We start from the raw sequence: 20,322 nt of genomic DNA on the forward strand, positions 1-20,322 counted from the left end.
TTAGGTCTTATGAAAGTAGTAGGAAATTAGAGGGCCATGTTACAAAGTAGGGGATGTTATTTTGTTTCTAAATACCTGTATCCCACAACCCACCTGAATGTGGGAGGACTTATGCTATTTGGTATGCAACTTTATTGCTAATTTGGTATCCTTATTTTTGCCCAGAGAAAGCTATTTTTAGAGTGTCTTTGTCCAGATTTTTTATTCTTGCAAGTAGAGAGCTACCTATGCATTATTCTGTATCAGATCCCTCATCTATGTTAGAGTTCTGATTATTTTTTCTGTTAAACCACATTTGAAAAATACTTATCACTTTATCTAGCATACCTTTCTCTATTACATATAAGAAAAAAAAAATAAAATAACATTCCTCTTGTTTAAAATATAGACTATATATAGCAGTGCATCTGAAATCTGATACTTTGTTTAATCATAGCTAAAGACTGCGGTAATGTACCAGACTTGCCAAATGGAAAGATCAGCTATCCCAGTGGTGTTACGACTTTTGGTTCTGAAGTTCTAATGTCTTGCAATGAAGGGTAAGTGTAACCTTCATAATTATTTAAGAACTGTGAATGCATCTTGTGCTCTGACTATATTGTCTGTGCATCATTAGTAATAAATGTAACTGTATTTTGGAAAGTAACTTTTTTCTTTTTCATATGTATGTGTGGATGTATATGTTGTTGTGTCTTTCGGCTTTTCCCGGTTAGGGGTCGCCACAGCGGAACTTTGGTCCGCTAACGGTTGGTAGTTGATTTTTACGTGCCGAGTTACCAGCCCTAATGCACAGCCTTCAACAAAGGTACGCCCATTCACGCATGTCTCCATGCAGAAGACGCTCTAGCTGAGAATCGAACCGGACAGCGTCTTACTGTGAGGCGACAAAGCTACCGCAGCACTATGTGTGTTTGTATATTAATTGTCTTAAACACGTGACACAAGAATGAATACAACAGACCTTACAGAAGGATTGATAGTATGGAAAAATACATATTCCAACACTCTTTTTAAAAATCACTGACTAGAAAGAAAACGTAGGCAATATCTGCAGCACCAAACTGGCAACTGATTGCACTGAAAGCAAATCCAATGCTTGTTTCACTTATCACCCTTGCAGAAGATAACTACCAAATAAATGGTACAGAACAAATTATAGAAAGTAGAAAACATTCTTAATGAATGGCCAGCTTCCTCAAGCTAATGCCTAAGACTTCAGATGGTCTGTTTTGTTTATAGATGAAGTAGTGGGCCTTAAAAAAAAGAAGCAGTCATAGCTGTATCTGATGGGGCTAACAAATAATGCAGTAGTAATATTTATACAAAAACTTCTAATCTGGGATTGGAGTTTGAAACTGATAAAGCAGTCTTGCAGCAAAAACTTCTGCATTATTAGTGCCCTCTGGGAGTTAAGGGAATCATCTAATTACTGAATGGCTGGCTAACGTTAACAGGTGGGCAGCAGAAGTCAGAGGATCACAGTGAAAATACTTTTGATTTTAAACAATGCAAATTAGCTCAAGTGTATGGCAGGTAATGCTTGTAATAGCAGTTTTTCTACATGTTAGAACAAGGCATTCAGTTTACTAACATATTTGCCTTTAAAGTGTAAATACTGCATAATGTTTCTTATGCATATGAATCATAGTTTCTGAAAGTCTAAACATGCTCTGATCCATGCAGAGGTGCCAGTGTCATCTCCAGACCATCTTGTCCAAGAGGAGCATGAATTTTCTCCAAGAGCAGGACACAGTACTGTCATTTTCCATACACCGTGCTTGCATAATATTATATCTAAGAAATCCCACTATGGCTGTGGGGAAAAAAGGCAGATAATTGGCAAACAAGTGTTTAAAACACAGAGATGTAAACCCATAATGTAAGTGTCTGCTGACTGCATAACAATTCTGAGATTTCAGTATCTCAGAGAATTCCTCTTATTCCTAGATAATGCAATCATGGTGTTGGGATATATAAGTAACATGAATACTGTTGGGGCAAATATCCCCTGCAAAAACATTTTAATCTTTTAAAATCAAATACTGATTTGCATTTTTTGCTGTAACTCAAACATTGGCAGTCTCTGTTTTCAGTGTCACATGCTTGTGTGCTGATTTTTAGACACTGCAATGCGTCTGAAGTGACTCCTCAAAATGTGTGGCTTTGTGTTTATTTAAAGGCTTCTAACAAGAACTACACATACACTCAATGTTTGTTCAATACCACATAAACAATGAAAGAAAAGCTTCAGATTTATGCCGATATCTCTGATTGAGGCTGTTTGTTAAATCCAAGTTTTATCACCGCACTAGGTTTTCATATATAACAAAGTATGGTTTACATTTTTGACTTCAGTTTTATTTAGGAAAAATGAATGACTGTGTGTCAGTGTTGCTGCCTTTGAAACCATAGTGTTGCATTTTACTTTTATTTCCCCTTGTCTGTTCTTTACTTCAGCCTGATACATCAAAGGAACTGTAACAGAAAATATTGCTTTTCATTATACATTGAACTTTCTTGTTGTGGTCACGTCCCTTTCATCACTCTAAGTCATTCTTAGTTTCTAATTTGTTTTAGAAAATAGCACTCCAGATGTTTTAATAATACAACACGATGCGTGATAAACAAGAATGGTCAACAGAGAATCTTTACAGAGACAAATCACGCAACTATGAAGCTTCCTGCAGGCTTCTTAGTCCTATCAATAAATGCCAGACTGAAATGCCATAGGTTGACAGCTATCAAATGATGTTGTTCACCAACTCTTTTAATAGCTAGCAAAATAAAAGCAAAATGTAATTATTGACATACCTCCCTGGACTACATGAAAAGAGACATGGAGCTGTCTGATCTTGTAGCCCAGGCAGGTATGACCCTAACCCTGAGTAGCATCTTGCCATCACCCAGAATGATACCACAGTACAAGGACAAAATGATTGACTTCAGCAATTGGCTAAGCTTCTGGTATCATTCTAAGGGGATTGCTACTTAATGCTAGAAGTCTAAACCTCAAAATGCACTCACTCAAGGCACTCCTTAAAATGGAGAACATGGACATCTATGCAGTGACAGAGACCTGGTTCAAGGCTCCAGAGAGCACCCCTACATTACCAGGCTATAATTCATACCACACCTTTTGGCCACCTAACCTTGACCTAAACACTAAAGGTGGAGGCGTGTCCATATTCATTAAGGATATCCACACCACCCAGCTAGTTGCTCAGCATAATGCATCCGAGATTATCCAAGTGCAACTAACTCTGAGCAAGACCGCAATCCAAATTGTAGCTTGCTACAGATCCCCCACCATGCCCTAGGATTCCCACTCCTCATTTCTTGATACACTAGAAAATATTAGGGTACAACCTAACACCCTAATAATGGGCAATTTCAACTATCCCACCATTAACTGGGAAAACTACTCATGTACCATCTCTTGTGCTCAACTTTTGCTGGAATTCATAAATTCCAACGCCTTGGATCAACTTATCCACACCCCCACCAGGACCAGCAATATCTTAGACCTGGTCATTACCAACATTGGCAACCGGTGTTCCACACCAGAGGTCAATTCCTCGTTGGTCAGATCCGGCCACAAGCTAATCAGCCTAGACATCCACATCCCACCCCCACCCCCCATTAGGGAAACCACCGTAAAAAATTTCTCCAAAGCCAACTTCACGCTTCTTAAGACAGAAGTGGAAAACTTCACGACACACATGCTGATGGACAATAAAGGTACGACTGGTACCCTGCCATAAACAAACTCTACAACATCCCATGATTGGAGGAACTCCGTGGTCAGCCTCAGTAAGAAGCTGAGATCCCTCATAAAATCCTCCAAAGCTAGTTATGAAAACAAAATCACCACTGATTCTAAAGACAACCACAAAGCATTCTATAGCTATGTCAAGAATCTCAATAGCAACACTCAGATCTGCCATGAGTAACAGCACAATGGCACTAAATATACAGAACCAACTGATATTGGTAACATCCTGGCAGATAGGTTCAGTGCTAACATTACCCCTCTCTCACCCCCTATACCGGAAGAATGCAAAGTTCCTGTAATCATGGCTGCACAGGTAAAACACACACTCTCCAAAGCCAAGAACACAGCCTCCATGGGACCTGACAACACCCCAGGCTGCGTTCTACACGAACTACAGAACGAACTGACACCCCACCTAAGTACAGTGTTCAATCATAGCCTCACCTCAGGCTTTGTGCCCACTGAATGGCGCACAGCAACGGTTATCCCACTTCACAAAGGGGGAGCTACCATGGACCCAAGGAACTACCGCCACATTAGCCTGACGAGCCTGGTCTGCAAGGCTATGGAACGTATCATAATGGAACCATCAAAGCTGTAGATAAGGGTAAGGTGGTTCGCACAGCCTGTATAGATCTCGCCAAGGCTTTCGACACCACCCCCCACGCTGGCATTATAGATAAACTTACTAAACTAGGTATAAATCCCTGTGTCACAAGATGGGTTGCCAACTGGCTCACTGACAGAACCCACACTGTGAAAGTAGCAGACTCTAAATCCAACTTCAGACCAGTGACAAGTGGAGTACCGCTGGGTTCAGTCCTGGGTCCTCTCCTGTTTGGTATCTACTTCTCTGAAGTACAGGCTAAAACAGAAGGTCTTTGGCTAACAAAGTTCGCAGATGACTGCAAACTAGGAGCCATAATCAAAACTCCTAATGATGTGGAAATCCTACAAAAGGGCCTCACTGAGAGAGATGCCTGGTGTCAAAGCCATGGCCTCAAGCTCAATGCCAAAAAGTGCATTGTCATCCCTTTTGGTAAAAACTCTGTACCCATGAACTACCACATAGGCGGTGGTCTACTTAACACCAAAAGTGTGATAAGCGACCTTGGGACACAGGTGGACAGTAGTCTCTCCTTTGATAATCACATCGCCAAAGTAGTCAGGAAATCCTTCTACGGGACAAACCTCATCACAAATGGTTTCTCATCCAGGAAAAAAGTGGTCATTGTTCCCCTCTACTCATCACTCATTAGACCCATTATAGAGTACAACGCCCCTTTTGGTATGTACCTCACAAGACATCTACAACAACTGGAAAGGGCACAGAAATACCTCACAAAGAGGATTACTGGCCTTAAACAGATGCCCTATGCAGACCGTCTCAAAAAACTCCAGCTTTACTCTATCGCATATCGCCTACTCAGAAGCGATCTCTGCCTAACATACAAAGCTATGTCAAACCCAGAGCTGTTGGACATGCTCCACTTAATGCAGTCCCAAGTGCTCTGAGCAACATGCTCTAGGGACCTAAACCTTGTCACCAAAATAAACAGAACATGCTGGAGGGATAGATTCCTGCCCCAGAGACTTCCCATACTCTGGAACAAACTACCTGTCTGTATCAAACAAAGCTCCTCATTAGCAGTTTTCAAGAAAAATCTTGATGATTGGATGGGAGATAGGAAATTCACCCCAGGGATCAGTTCTGTGGCACTGCTTGACAGGGGCACAGGAAAATAATTTTCTTGGGTGACAAAAGCCAGGGTACCGTTTGGCTAGGCTTATATAGGCCCTAGGGCCAATAGCCTAGTACCTACTTATGAACCTATGAACAGCTATTTTGGCATTTATCAAAACAGTTGAGAGAAGCAATACCTGTTTAAAAGAAATTATAAGGATGTGGTGTCAGCATTGCTAAGCAACACATAAATAATACCCCTTCTTTGTGCCTGTTTGTGCATATTTGCATTACTTCCCCGTTGTTCGGTGCAATATGTTACTGTTACATTCAGACCCCTCAACATGTCACAATTGTAATTTGACACCTCACATATCACAGTTGCAGTAAGACCCTCCACAAATGTCACAGTTGCAGTCTGAACACCCCCACATGTCACGTTTCCAGTCGTACCCCCCATGTCGCAGTTGTGGTCAGACACCCACATGTCACAGTTTCAGTTAGACCTCCTCACACATGTCACAATTACAGAAGTACAGTTTTCATATTTCACAACAGCCCTTGTTATCAAATATTATCCTGATGTTTTATTTATTAAATGCAAAGCAAAATGTGAACGCTTTAGTCATGAAGCAGTTTTCACATCTGTCAAAATAAGTGTCAAATGCTGCACTTTGGTAGCTTGTTTGACAGCTGTAAAAACAGATGTGAAACCACAGCTTTTTAAAGTTAAAAAATAGTAAGTAGTAGTTTGTATTGCCAGGCAACACACACATAAAATGCATTTTTGCTAATCTGAGTGTGAGCCTGCTGTATAGTCATAGAAAATATAAGACAACTGGACCCTGTGGCCGTTTAGAGTTTGCCAGTACCCACTCTTACACCTTACCTCCTTTGTCAAGGATCAACATGCCATCATACCAGGGCAATTTGTAGACAGCCACGCGGTTGTCTCACTCCATTTTGAAGGAAGAAGATGTGTCATGTTGCTTAACTTGGAGCAGAAGTTTGTTCCTGGGAAAAGATAAGTATTGCGTGATGAATATGTCTCCCTGTTAAGTTTTATTTATTTTCAGAAGCTGGTTTAGGTTCCTGGTTCTAGTGTTAGTGAAATTGCTTGATTTGTGGAGATGTAAGAGGTCTTGTGCTACTGGATCCATAATGGCCTGAAAGGCAAAGCTCAGATCTTCCCTAAGGAGTCTGTACAACACTGAATATAGGGATAGTGCATCCAGTCTTTCTTGGTAACTGTTGTCTTTTAAACTTGTGATCTTTTTAATTAGGACCTTTTATTTATTTATTTTTTCCAGTGGTTTGATATGCCTAGTAAGATATATCCCGAAAGATGCATTGTATTTGTATTTGATAATAGGTCTGATCAGTCTGCAATCTAAATGGGTGAGATTGTTCTTGGATCTAAATGAAATGCCTCTTGCAGTCATCTGTGCCAAGGAAAAATATTTCTTAATCACTGTTGCAGTGTAATTTTCAATGGAAATGGAATTATCTACCCATTTTTCAAGATCTGTCACCATACTTTGATTTTGAATTGGGGTGTTGTGTATACAGTAAGATATCCTAAGGGATTGTTTACCAAATGTGATGATATTTTACACTTTAGCATTTAGTTGTAACCCCTTTTTAGCACCATTTGCTGACATTTTTGAGTTTCTGTTTGTAGCTTCTGTGTATCAAATGAGGTCTGCAGATTTGGATAACCATAGATCCCCATTTGTAATTTAGTGATCTGTAAAGAAGATTATGATTAGTAGTTGTCACAGCATGGAATACAGTACTGGTTACCTTCATGTTTACTAAGGGCATACCTGCCACCCTCACTAAATGGATTCCATCTGTCAACCAGTTTACTGTCTATCTAACTGTGTAGGGGACTTTCTGTAGCTCATTCAAAACCCTTATCCAGGTCGAGGTATGCTGTAAGGACATTACATCTGCTGTCCACATCTTGTATTACTCTCTCAGATGTTGACCAGATGCATTACACAAACTTTGCTGTTAACAAAGCCAAAATGCTGGGGATTAAACCATGTAAGATTTTTAATATCATAGTTAATTAAGTCAGCTATATGTTCCATGACTTTATAGATTGGGCAAGCCAGGCTAATGGGACTGTAATTTCCAGGGTTAGTGGTGGATCCAGCCTTGTGGAGTGGCATCACGGCAGTTTTGCACTGTACTTCAGGAACAAAAGCAATGCCTGAGTGCAGGTTTAGTAACTGTAGCAGAGAGTCTACTATGGCAGGTTGAGTAACTGTAGGAGTGGGTCCACTAGGGCATGTTTTCTGCTATTTATCAAGCAACTGTGTATATTATCAGGCCACATCGATAATGCATTCTTCATTCTTAAGAGTACCCTTATCAAGTATGCTTTGGATATGATGGTTGATTTGGGATTCTGTGGGGTATGTGGGTTTTGTTTAGTTATGTCAAGGATGAAATTTGTACTGGATTTTTTTGATAATATGTTGGCTATCTGTACTGAATAAGTTGTGAGTAATTTATGGTGTTATTCCTTAATTTCCTAATGTTACTAAAGAAAGATTTGTAATTATCTTTAGCTTCTGATGCTAGCTTAAGTTCATGGGATGCCTTTGTATTCCTGATGACACTTTTAGTTCCTTCGGTAGCTTTTTAATGATAACCTTGACTTGAGTTTTTTTTTCCTGTACAGTTTAAGAAGCTACTATCAATCTAGTTCTCTTTTAAACTTCCTATTTTGTTTGGAGTTTGTAGGGACTGACAGATCAATGTATTTATCTAGGTGCACATAGACTTGGCTTGCATTACTACTTACTGTGGTGTTATCTTGGAGTAATACAGTAAAACTTGAAATTTGAGACCTGATCATATATTTGTAGGTTTACATGTTTGAAGCTTCTGAACTTTGAGTCTTGCATCTGATTGACTGGAAATTTTGAAGGAAATGTTACAAGTCTGTGATCAGATTTAACTGGAGAGGCAAGTACTACTAGGAGTATAGTTGATATTGATACCATGTTGGTAAGGGGTCTATATCACTTAATCGAAGTGACACTTCAACAAATGACATTTCATCGAATATGATGTTCATCAAATTCCACTCGTGGGGTACTGTGCTCCCCATACCCCCTCTAACTATATATACCAAATCTGAGATCGCACTACAGTGGGAAAGGGCAAATTTCCCAATCCTCACTGTACCGCGTTTGATAAACTGATTTTGGATGGAGTGGTAAGGACCAGCTCAAGGATATTTTGCCATCTAGTGGGCTTCTTGTCATTTTGGTCCAGGAAGCTTTCATTTACGAAATCAGAAGATTTTTAGGTGTAACCTACAGTTGAGGGCATAGGTATCCCAGTTTATCACTGAGTAGCATGGTTTTCTTGGGGCATAGAGGGAGTCATGTAGCATGCTATGATCTGATAGTTGATCTTGAATTGTGTTATCTGGATCTCAATCAGTTCATTTTCTGGGTCTCTAGGGATCTGCCTAGAAGTTATATGGTCCCAGAAAATATGGATAGACCATTACAGTTACCATCAGGCTGAAAGGCATGGTAGGTGAAAACCCTGGAATGGTTGGAGTGCTGTATGTAATTTTTGTAATAACACACTTATGTGCTTCAAGTGTAGAAGGACTGCAAGACCAGACATTTTTTTATTTATATTTCTTGTCATTTGACTTGGTCTGGTGCTTGATTTGTTTTTGATAGTTTAAGAGATCCATTAGCTGGACTGTACCTAAAAAGGCAGTATAGGAGCAGCAAAAGTTTTAGCCAGAATATGGAAGCCCTGGATAGAGAAGTGCAAGTCATCCCTGGAAAAGCAAGAGTGACTGTCTAGCATCTTCTCCTATGCTGACACATGATGCACTCCTCAAGAGTGAAACTAAGTGTAGTGTATTGTTGAAGTCAGTCATCTTTTCCCTGCACTTTGTCATCATTCATAATCATATTTATTTGACTTATAGGTCTTTACTGTCCTTGATATGTTAGTGAAATCCTGGCTTCTGAAAGGCAACTCGGTGTCATCTTCTCTTTGTCTGGCCTTGTGAGATTCGAGTCAGTGTGTCTAACAATGGAGCCACAGTTTTGTATGAAGGGTGTCTAAGTGCACTAGTTTTGGAGTGGTTAAGTTCTTGGTGACCCTTTACTGTGTTAGTGTTAATAACCATTGTAGTGTTTGATTTACACTGAGCCCTAGAGTTACTAAGTCTTGCAGGATTAAGCAGGGGCATTTTAATGGCATCAACTGAAATAGTTTACTCTGTATTTATGTGGCATCCTGTGATGGCATGTGTTTCCCACAGATTGTGTTTGTTTGTGAAAGTGGCGGGGGGGCTCCAATCTGGCTAAGTACTTGCATCTTTCACATATAGATAGTGAACAATAGTTCCTTGTCTGTGAGCATTAGACAGTTGTTACACTGCATGAATATATCAAGTGCTATGAGGCTGGCAACTGAGGATGCACTTTCACCTTCCACTTTAATCAAAGCATACAATAATTTATTATTAATAGTTGGCTTTTATTTATATTTTAAAAATGGATAAGTAATATTACAGAAATGTGGCTAAAGATTTTATTTAGAAATGTCTCATAGTTGTAGTAAAAGTGAGAGGAAGTAACAAAGTTAAGCTGAATAAGAATAGATGTTAAGTTGTCTATCTCGCCTTCATTCTTGCTGGTTGGTTCGGAGCCAATCCTCGGCTCCGACTCGGCCATCTTCTAAAGCTCGAGAGCTATATACTGGCCCGAGGCCTCCCCATATCCCATGATGCCTGGCGCTAGATACCCAGATCTCATTTGCCGCTTCTGCTGCGAAGTTGATCTACTGGCTCAGGTCGTATAAAACTTTTATATTGTCTTTTTTCTGTCACAGATTAGTTAAATTTTTAGAGTAGAATTCTCGTTCAGTTATATCCCTTATATTGTACTTGTTTTTGTAACTGAATCCTTGTCTTTTCCCTTCAGAAACTCATTTTATTTAGAGAGTTTCCCCTCCCCCTTCTATTTCTCCCTTTCCTCTTAAGGTTTTCCATTTAAGTTAGAGGATAACCTTACCTCTAGAGGTGTCCATTTGAGTTAGAGGATAACCTTTTTCTCTCACTAGCTCCTTAAAAAAAAAAAAAAAAAAAAAATCTTTTCTTGTTATCACTGTTAGTTAGTTTGGCTATAGTTTATTATAGTTGTTGGTAGTGTTGATTCTGGTAACTGTTGTGTATTGTTTTTGTGTTAGTTACCTTAACTTTTTGTGTGTGTGTGTTTTTCCTTGGTTTTTCCTTTCAAGATGTCCAAGGATCCTAAGCCGTCTGGATTCAAGAAGTTTGACTGATGCTGTCAGAAGATGTCTCTGACAGATGGTCACACTTCTTGTGTTTATTGTCTGGGCGCTGTGCACCTGCAGGACTCTGACTTTATTTGCCATGCGTTCAATCCAAGAGTACTGCAGGAGAGCAAAAATAAATTGATCCTTAGAGGTTTACTTAAACCTCAAGATTCATCGGCTAAGACTCAGCCCATCAAATCTTCCAGGGCACCTAAACCGTCGGCTCCCAGTTCTGAGACGTCGTTGGGTGAATCTGTACCATCCATCTCGGCTCCGGCTGGAACCGATGCTCCTCCCTCCCAGTCGGCTCCGATACATTCTTCAGAGCCCTCTGAGAGTCGAAAAAGGTCTAGGTCTCCCTGTCTGGAGTCGATACGCTTGGCTCCGAGATCACCTCTTCTCCAATCAGAGCGTAGTCATCGCTCATCCCACTCTTCTCGGTCCTCAAGACTTTTGGACCATGACTTGGAAAGAGTGGTCAGTAGACTGTTAAAATCACAGGCCCTGGCTAAAATGTTGTCCAGTCCACCCAACCAGGGATCGGCTCCATCCACATCTGTCGATATTCCTCCTCCAACTCACCCTTTGAGTTCGGAGCCAGAGTTCATTGGGGTTCGAGTCGTGGAACCGTCGGCTCCGATACCTTCTCCTTCAGTTCTGTCATCGGCTCCGATCACTTCCATGGTTCCGTTCTTGGAGGGATCTGGTGGGTGCCGTGACTCCCTTGTCAGCTCTGAGGGGGTGAGTGGCATCAGACCCTTGTCCAACCCCGCTCTTCCCCTTGGAGCTTTGGCTCAGGTGAGTTTGGCTCCCACATCTGCCTCAGAGCCGTCCCCCTCGGTGCAGAGAGGGATTCTGATTTCTTCCAAACCGGACCCCTCTCTGCATTCCAATAGGGATGCCTATGAGGTGATGAGGAGTGTACTGGCCCCTGAGCCAGTGCCACAATCAAGCCCATCGGCTCCTCCCCCTATGGTGCCTGCGTCAGCCTCTGCCTCTCTTCCAGACCCGAAGCGTGGTGATCCAGCACCCCAGTCACCCCGTTGGGTGTATCTTCCTCTTCCGCGGCCTCCCCTGGTCATTCAGAGGACCCACCTTGTAAGAGGAAATATAAGAGGAAGCATGTTGACTCCCCTGAGACTGTCACATCAGATACCGACTTAGAGGATTCAGAAGGGTCCCCGAGATCCCCCTCTGAAGATGTCTCCTTCTCAGACATCCTTGAGATGCTTAGGCAGAGGGGAAACTGGACTGCCCTAAGCCCTTCCGAGGATGAGTCGGTATTCCTGGACGCGTTTGGATCCCAACCTTCCACCTCCTGGGTGTCTCCGCCTTTTGACCCACTGATGTCTGTAGTGGCTCAGAAGGCATGGTCAGCTCCAGACACAGTGGAACCGACCCCTAGAAGGCCAGCTAAATTTATTACTGCACCACAGGACAAGCAATGTTTGACCAAAGGTGTCCCCATTGATGCCATGGTGGTAGTGGCGGCTACGAAGAAGGAGTTGGCTGAAACTTCTTCATCTGTCCATACCCCTAACAAGGACTCTAGGACGATGGACAGATATGGGAAGCGGATGTTTTCTTCAGCGACTTTTTCCATGAAGTCTCTGAATTACTTGTGCCACTTTACCCATCTACAGAGGGATCTCCTTAAAGAGCTTGGAGATACCCTTCAAGATCCATCAGCTGAGGGGGCCCAGGCCAAGGTTGCCTCCCAGCTGGCGACACTTAATTCAGTGGTAAACTCTACCATGAGGCTCATTTCTTATGCAGCCGATGGTGCAAGTAGAGCCACAGGCACAGGCGTCGCTCTAAGGAGACATGCTGGGATGTGGCTTTATAACTTTGCAGAACCTTTCAGAGCGTCTTTCACCAACACCCCCTTTGACGGTTCCTATCTCTTTGGATCACAGGAGAAATACACCCTTACCAGGTGTGAGCAGGAAGGCAAGACTCTCTCTGCTGTAGGAGTCCATTTTTCCACTCCTTACAGACCATATCCCAAGGGTCAGAAGAGTGGAAAGATGTGGTTCCGGAAATCCCAGGGAGCCTTGCCAGACATATGTGATGAGTTTCTCTCCAGGGGCAGAGGAGGGAACAATAACAGATGCCGCCCTCTTGGCAGAGGGGGACCGCAAAACCAGGGCAGCAGAGAATCTTTCTCTGACAAGCCCTTCCAGCATCCCTGAAGGGTTACCCAGCTGCCCACCTCTGGAGGTAGTCGGGGGAAGATTATCACTGTACCCAAGAGCCTGGCAAGACATAACACAAGACAAGTGGGTACAGTCTTTTATATCCAGAGGCTACAGAATTCCCTTCATTCGCACTCCATTCTTGCCGAACAAGTCCCCTCCAGATGTTCCACCCAATCTAAGGGATCAAGCAGTTCAGGAAGTTGCAAAACTGCTAAGAAAAATGGCCATCCAGCCAGTCTCAGCAGACCAGCAAGGATCCAGAATTTACTCAAGGTTATTTTTGGTACCAAAAAAGACAGGGGACTGGAGACCCATTTTGGATCTCAGCAGACTAAACAGGTCTGTACAAAGAACGAAGTTTCAGATGGTCATGCAGAAGTCCATTTTACCCTTCCTGGGTTAGGACAATTGGATGTGCTCCATAGATCTTCAGGATGTGTACTACCACATCAAAATGGACAGGTGCTCCAGAAGATTCATGCGCTTCCGGCTGGGAGCCAGCCATTATCAGTTCAGAGCTCTGCCCTTTGGTCTCACCACAGCCCCCTTGGTGTTCACCAAATGTATGGCAGTAGTTACCGCTCATCTGAGATGGCAAGGATTCCAAGTGTTTCCGTATCTAGACGACTGGCTCCTCACCTCTACCACCAGGCATCACCTTCTGCAAGCCAGAGAATATACCATACAGACATGCTCCAGACTAGGCATCACTATAAATTTTGAAAAATCTGCTTTGTCGCCTTGTCAGTCTATCATCTTTATAGGCGCAAACTTAAATACAAAAGACAGGTCAGCCAGCCTTCCACCAAACAGGGTGTAAGTCATTCGGCAGCATGTCCAAGTCTTGTTAGGTTGCAAGAGAATTCAAGCCAAGTTCGTCCTCCAAACCCTGGGTCTCATGGCAGCAGCAATCATACTCGTCCCTCTGGCCCATTTTCACATGAGGATCCTCCAATGGCTTCTTTTCACCAAATGGTCCTTCCAGCAGCTTCCCATGTCTCACATGATTATCATCACAGAAGCATGCAAGAAGCACCTTGCATGGTGGATGGTCTCCTCATCAGTGCCCCTGGGCAGACCATTTGTACTTCCCCCTCCAGTTGCTACGGTAACCACGGATGCCTCCCTGATCAGGTGGGGGGGGCATTATCAGGGCAGAACAGTCCAAGGCACCTGGCAACCTCAGGAGTACCGTCTGCACATAAACATCTTGGAGATGAGGGCCGTGCTTTTAGCGTTGCAAGCTCTTTAGGATTCTCTTCCTACTGGGACAATTGCAATTCAAATGGACAATATGTCAGTTGTGTGGTACATCAACAAGCAGGGCGGAACCAGGTCCTACCCCCTATGTCGAGAAGCACTCAGACTGTGGCAGTGGGTGATCTCTTCCCAACGGTTTCTGACCGCAATGCATATCCCGTGGAAATCCAATGTCATAGCAGACAGGCTGAGCAGAGCTATTCTGATGCATTACAAGTGGTCTCTGAATCAAGTAGTAGCGGACCAAATCTTCTGCAAATGGGGGCAACCTTGCTGCGAACTCTTTGCCACCCCTTCAACAGGAAGTGCAGCAACTTCTTCTTTCTCCTTCCACATCCACAGTATTCCCCCAGAGATGCTCTAGTCCACGATTGGCCTCAGGGACTTCTGTATGCATTCCCCCCTTTTTCCCTAATTCCCAAGCTGATTCAGAAAGTTACCGTATTGAGTAGCAAAATGATTCTCATTGCCCCGTTCTGGCCTCGACAAATATGGTTTCCATTCCTGCATCATTATCTTATCAAGCAGCCTTGGACTCTGGACCCAGTTCCAGACCTTCTGATCCACCAATTGAGCTGGCTGCATCATTCCCTACAATCTCTCAAGCTCACAGCTTGGTTGCTCCACTTTCAACCCTAGCCAGGCTTCCTGATATCTCCCAATCAGTGTGTGAAATCATTTTATCATCTCACACATCTACCACTAGAAAAACTTGCGCTAGTAAGTGGAAACGTTTTTCTTCCTGGGCAGAGGCTAAGAGTATAGACCCTTTTTCAGCCCCTGTTCACCACATCCTGGAATTTCTTGCGGAGCTTTTTCATGTGGGGTCCACTTCCGCTACAATTAGAGTACAGTTAGCCGCAATTTCAAATTTTCACATTGGCCTTTCAGAAAATAGTATAATGTCCCATAAGCTTTGTAAGGCCTTCCTCAAAGGTACCACTCTGCTCAGGCCCCCGGTGAGAGATCCTCCACCTCTGTGGGATCTGAATTTGATTCTAGCCTCTCTAATTTTGCCCCCCTTCGAACCTGCAGCTTCCTGTTCATTGAAGTTTTTATCTTGGAAAACACTGTTTCTGGTAGCAATTACTTCAGCCAGAAGAGTTTCTGAACTGCAGGCTCTGTGTATCTGTCCCCTGTACCTAGTGTTCCACAAGGACAGGGTTGCTCTTAGGACTAATCCCTCCTTCCTACCTAAGGTCTCTTCTGAGAATAACTTGAATCAGTCCATTGACCTTCCTGTGTTTTTTCCTAACCATTCCAACAGGGCAGAATATAAGTTACATCAGTTAGATGTTCATAGACAACTGTGCTTTTATTTACATAGGACTAAGCAATTCAGAAAATCGGATCAGATTTTCCTCTCTTATGCAGAGGGTAAACAAGGTATACCAATATCAAAAGTGACTTTATCTAGGTGGCTCACTTCTATCATTACCTTTATCTATCAGCTGAGGAACAAAGAATTGCCTGTTAAACCAAAAGGGCATTCCACCAGAGCATTAGCCACTTCTGTTGCTTTTCAGGCTAGGTTGCCCATGGAATCTATTTGTGCAGCAGCTACGTGAGCAAACCCTCATACTTTCATCTCGCATTATAAGTTGGACATGGTATCCAGAAGCAGAGCTGATTTTGGTTCCACTGTTCTGAAGAGTCTGTTCCATTGAGCCACCCAGGATATTAGGTGCTAGGGACGCTGTCCCAACCAACAAGAATGAAGGTGAGATAGACAACTTAACATAAAGAAGTTATGTACCTGCCATAACGTTCCATGTTAGTTGTCTCCTCTCACCTTCTTTCTTGCGTCCAACCCTCCATCCGCCTATCCTACTAGACCAAGAAGAGTTTTCTCTATAAGACTGCCCAGGCTGAGCTTTCTCTGGCTATCCCACTCTACCTGGTAGTCTCTAAAGTTGGGCTTATGTATGATAGGATAGGATTCCTTCATTATTTTGTCTGCTGTTAGTCTTACCAAACGAGATCTGGGTAGCTAGCGTCAGACATCATGGGATATGGGGAGGCCTCGAGCCAGTATGTAGCTCTTGAGCTTTAAAAGATGGCCGAGTCGGAGCCGAGGATTGGCTCCGAACCAACCAGCAAGAAAGAAGGTGAGAGGAGACAACTAACATAGAACGTTATGGTAGGTACGTAACTTCTTTTTCCAGTCATCTAATGCAGAACTGGGCATGATTCTGATTGGTAGACAGTGCGGAAATGCAGTTGTAGTCTCTTGGTGGGTATGGTAATGGCAAGGTTTGTAGAACATGTGGCACTAGGAGAGCCTATATTTGGCTAGTACAGTGTTTTACAGTCCTGTGTGGAGCAACACCAGAGCTGCTTATTTCAGCAGGGAAAATAAAAGAACCAAAAAAGTTAGCTAGGAATTCAGCCAAAAATGTCTAATTCCAGAATACAATAGCACTACCACTGGTTCTTGTAAGCTAACATTTGACCAGTAGTGTAGCTGGGGTGGGGTGAGAGGGCCATCTGCCCTGGTTGCAAAGAACTAGGGGATGTGATTGGGGACCAGTCATCACCCCAATCACTCTTTAGTGCAATACCGGCATTTGCTTTCAAAACGGAGTGCTGCAGTTCTCCCAGTTGTTATCAGTTGCTTGCTACAGTTCAAAAAGTAAAAGAAAACCTTTTTTTTTTTTTTTTTAATAAAATCTGAGTGCGCTAGTGATTCATGCAGGCAAGTTATAAACTGTAGCAATTGTTTGCTATATTTGTGGCAAGAAATTTGCTACAAAATAAAGGAACACATTTTTTTAAACTAAAATCTGAATGCTGTAGTGCTCAGGCAGGCAGGGTATAAACTGTAGCAACTGTTTGCTAAATTTGTAGCAAGCAGTTTGCTACAGTTTAAAAGAAAAAAGGATTTTTTTTACTAAACTATGAGGAAGCAAGTTCAGGGGCAGGGCACATAAATGGGACCTAACTAGCTGAGGTGGGGGGGTGGGGGATGTGTCCTGCATTCGGACACCTGGTTGGTGTGCCAGTACGGGTCCCCTTTACATTACCGAAACCACACTTCACCGACACGCAGAAGACCGAGACGAAACTACCGACAAGCAAGTTGACCGAAAAGGTGATTTGCCGACAGCCGAAAGACCGACAAGGGTAACGTGTGAGCGCGACTCGGTAAGTGTGCGATAGTGACGGAGTTAAGAGCGGTCAGGTAAGTGTGCGATATTGTGGGATTTTGGGTTAGGGTGTGGGAAAGGTGAGTGTGTGGTAGTGTCGGCATTAGGGTTCGGGTACGGTAAGTGTGTGATAGTGACGGACTGTAGTTTAGGGATGGGTTAAGTGAGTTAGGTTTAGAGTGCGGGTAGGGTGAGTGTGCGATAGTGACGGGCTTTATGTTTTAGGGTGGGTTAAGTGAGTTAGGGTTAGGGTGCAGGTAGGTTAAGTGTGCGATAGTGACAGTCTTTAGGTGTAGGGGTGGGTTAAGTGAGTTAGGGTTAGGGTGCAGGTAGGGTAACTGTGCGGTAGTGTCGGACCTTAGGGTTAGGGTTTGGGTTAGGGTTAGTGGATATGTCATTGTTTGTCATGTGTAGTTTACGTTGTTTGTGTCGGTGTAATTGTGTTCGGTTTTGTGGGTTGTCGGTGTTGTGTGGTTTCGGTTATTTGGGGTCGGTGTTTTGTGTGTCGGTGAAGTATGGTTTCGGTAATGTAAAGTAGGCCCGCCAGTACAAGGCGTGTACCTTTTTTTTTCTCTTCATTTCTTGTAGAGCTGGGGTGGCCAGGGTGTGGATGAACTGAGTCTTCATGTCTTCAAGAACCACCCTGCAAGTTTTAGAAAAGCCCTTTTTTGGCACAGGGTGCCGTTTGAGCCAGCTATACTTCTGCACTTGACCACAAACTAGCAAAAAACAGTCACATCTCCCCCACTTTGGAAGATGATGGCACAGACAAAGCAATGACATCTTGTCCAGCTCTATGGGTCTGTGTGAAACACAAACTGACAGTGCAGTGTTATACATGGAAAACATATGATGCATGCATTATTAATTAAGGACTGTACTTGGCAATGCATGGTCGAGTCATGCTCCACATAATACGATATAGGAAGGAGGAGGCAGTGGGTCACTTTCATCATTTCTATGGGTGACAGGGAACATAGTGACCCAACTGATATCACAACTATATCAGGGAGGGATGTCACCAGAAATGGAGATGGGGGGGGGGGAGGCACAGTCATATACATACAGTGTCTCTCAGTGACTGGGAGGGGTGGCACCACGAAACCTTGACTGGAAGGGGTGGCTGTCAGAGAACATGTCTGTATCGAGTGCCATTATATGATCTTGCTCTAAGGCCACTGCAGTGGCCTGTTAAAGTGGGATGTCATGCCACCTGTGAAGGGACATAATACTACTTCAGAAACATCTCTTCAAAATATGTTAAAAAGATATTTAAATACATTTACAATAAATACAATCCAAATCCCAATAATATATACCCAGCATTGCTAAAATATGTGCCAAATTACTTTCCACACCCTTAGCACATATATTTGAGCTCTCTTCCACTACAGGATAAAGGAAAGGATGTTATGAAGTAGTTTTTAAGAATGTTTAAGAACTTGGTTAGTATTTCCTAATCTCCATGCAGAGCAAGGAACAAATGCTGTGCCAGATGCATACCTATCAACCTCTTAGTTTAGAAAATCTTGACAAAACTTGAAATAATGTGGGACATAGGCCCATAAATACAGACACATTTTAAATATTGTTCTTATAAAATTAGAAAGTTACTAGAATAATAGGAGTTGAGTTAATATTCATTTTCTGAAGGATATGAAGTATGAAACTCAAATGTATGCATTATTTAGTGACTTCAGTCCTCAGATCATCCCAGAAATTTGCCAGAAAACTACAAGTTTTATAGGGAACATACCAAATATATGCAGCAGAAATCTGGACATTATGTGAAAATCTGGACAGTTGAGAGGTATGGCCAGATGCAATTAGTGCAACAGAGTAAACCTATATTGCTTATTGTTGCTTCAAGTAAAGTGCAGTATACACTCAAAGTCCTTAACTGCATCCTTTTATTCATTGAAATGGATTGTACATTTTATGCTGGGTTTGATTGTCTGTTTTACATACATAAAACAAAAAACAAAAATCCATCTCAGAGTAACTCTACTGAAACTTGTATATAACCATGTTTAATAAACAGTCTTTCAGACATACAAGTACTTCCTCAGGCATTGATATATATATATATATATATATATATATATATATATATATATATATATATATATATATATATACATATTTCAGTTTTCCGAGAGTCTAATCCCGAATGCTCGGAATTGCGAAACACCAGAAGCGTGAAATTCTAAATCCCGAAGTTCGGAGCTTCTGTTGTTGCGGTGTATGATTGGATGTAAGTGCAGGTAAGTTTGTATGAGTGTGTAGGTTATGTGCTGTAGTGTATGTTAGTGTGTATTTCAGTTGTGATGTGTCTGTGTGCAAGGGGCTGTGAAATGTGTGGGTGTGAGTTGCCTTTGTGTGTGTGATTGTGCGGTCTCGGAGTTAGAATATATAAGTAGGGGGGTGTAGGGGGCACAGCCCCCCACATGGGGGGTGTTTCTAGTGTAGGTTAGTTTTGTTTGTGTGTGGGGGCAGTTGTGTGCATGTGAATGTGTGTATGTAAGTGTCAGGATTTTGAATTTCGCGGTTATGGGCATTTGGGATTGTCGTGTTTTGGCTTTATGATCTTGATATTCTGAAATTCTGTTTTTCAGAATTTTGAGATTATGAAGTGAACCTATATATATATATATATATATATATATATATATATATATATATATATATATATATATATATACATATCTATATATATATATATATGTATATATATATATATATATATATATATATATATATCAAGTTATTTAAAATTAGTCATATGATACAGATAAACCAATCAAATGCAATCAATTAAAATAATTAATAAAATTAGTAAAAACAAATTATTTTCTAATATATCATAATTTAACTACCAACTTTAAAGACACAGCTTCTATTAATCTCAGAATTCATTCCACATTCTCAGTTAAT

At 42.1% G+C, this 20,322-nt stretch overlaps 1 protein-coding gene across 1 annotated transcript in view; it reads left to right on the forward strand.

The window, feature by feature from the left end:
• LOC122806593 (complement decay-accelerating factor, GPI-anchored-like) overlaps nt 1-20,322 on the forward strand; it is a 514,569-nt gene that overhangs the window by 171,478 nt on the left and 322,769 nt on the right. Inside the window, exon 2 of the mRNA XM_044077145.1 lies at nt 437-539. Within this exon, the coding sequence (XP_043933080.1) occupies nt 437-539 (103 nt within the window). The remainder of the gene's footprint in view (nt 1-436; nt 540-20,322) is intronic.

Source organism: Protopterus annectens, chromosome 7.part0 (assembly GCF_019279795.1).
Source record: "Protopterus annectens isolate FY-2018-M chromosome 7.part0, PAN1.0, whole genome shotgun sequence".
NCBI lineage: Eukaryota > Metazoa > Chordata > Ceratodontiformes > Protopteridae > Protopterus > Protopterus annectens.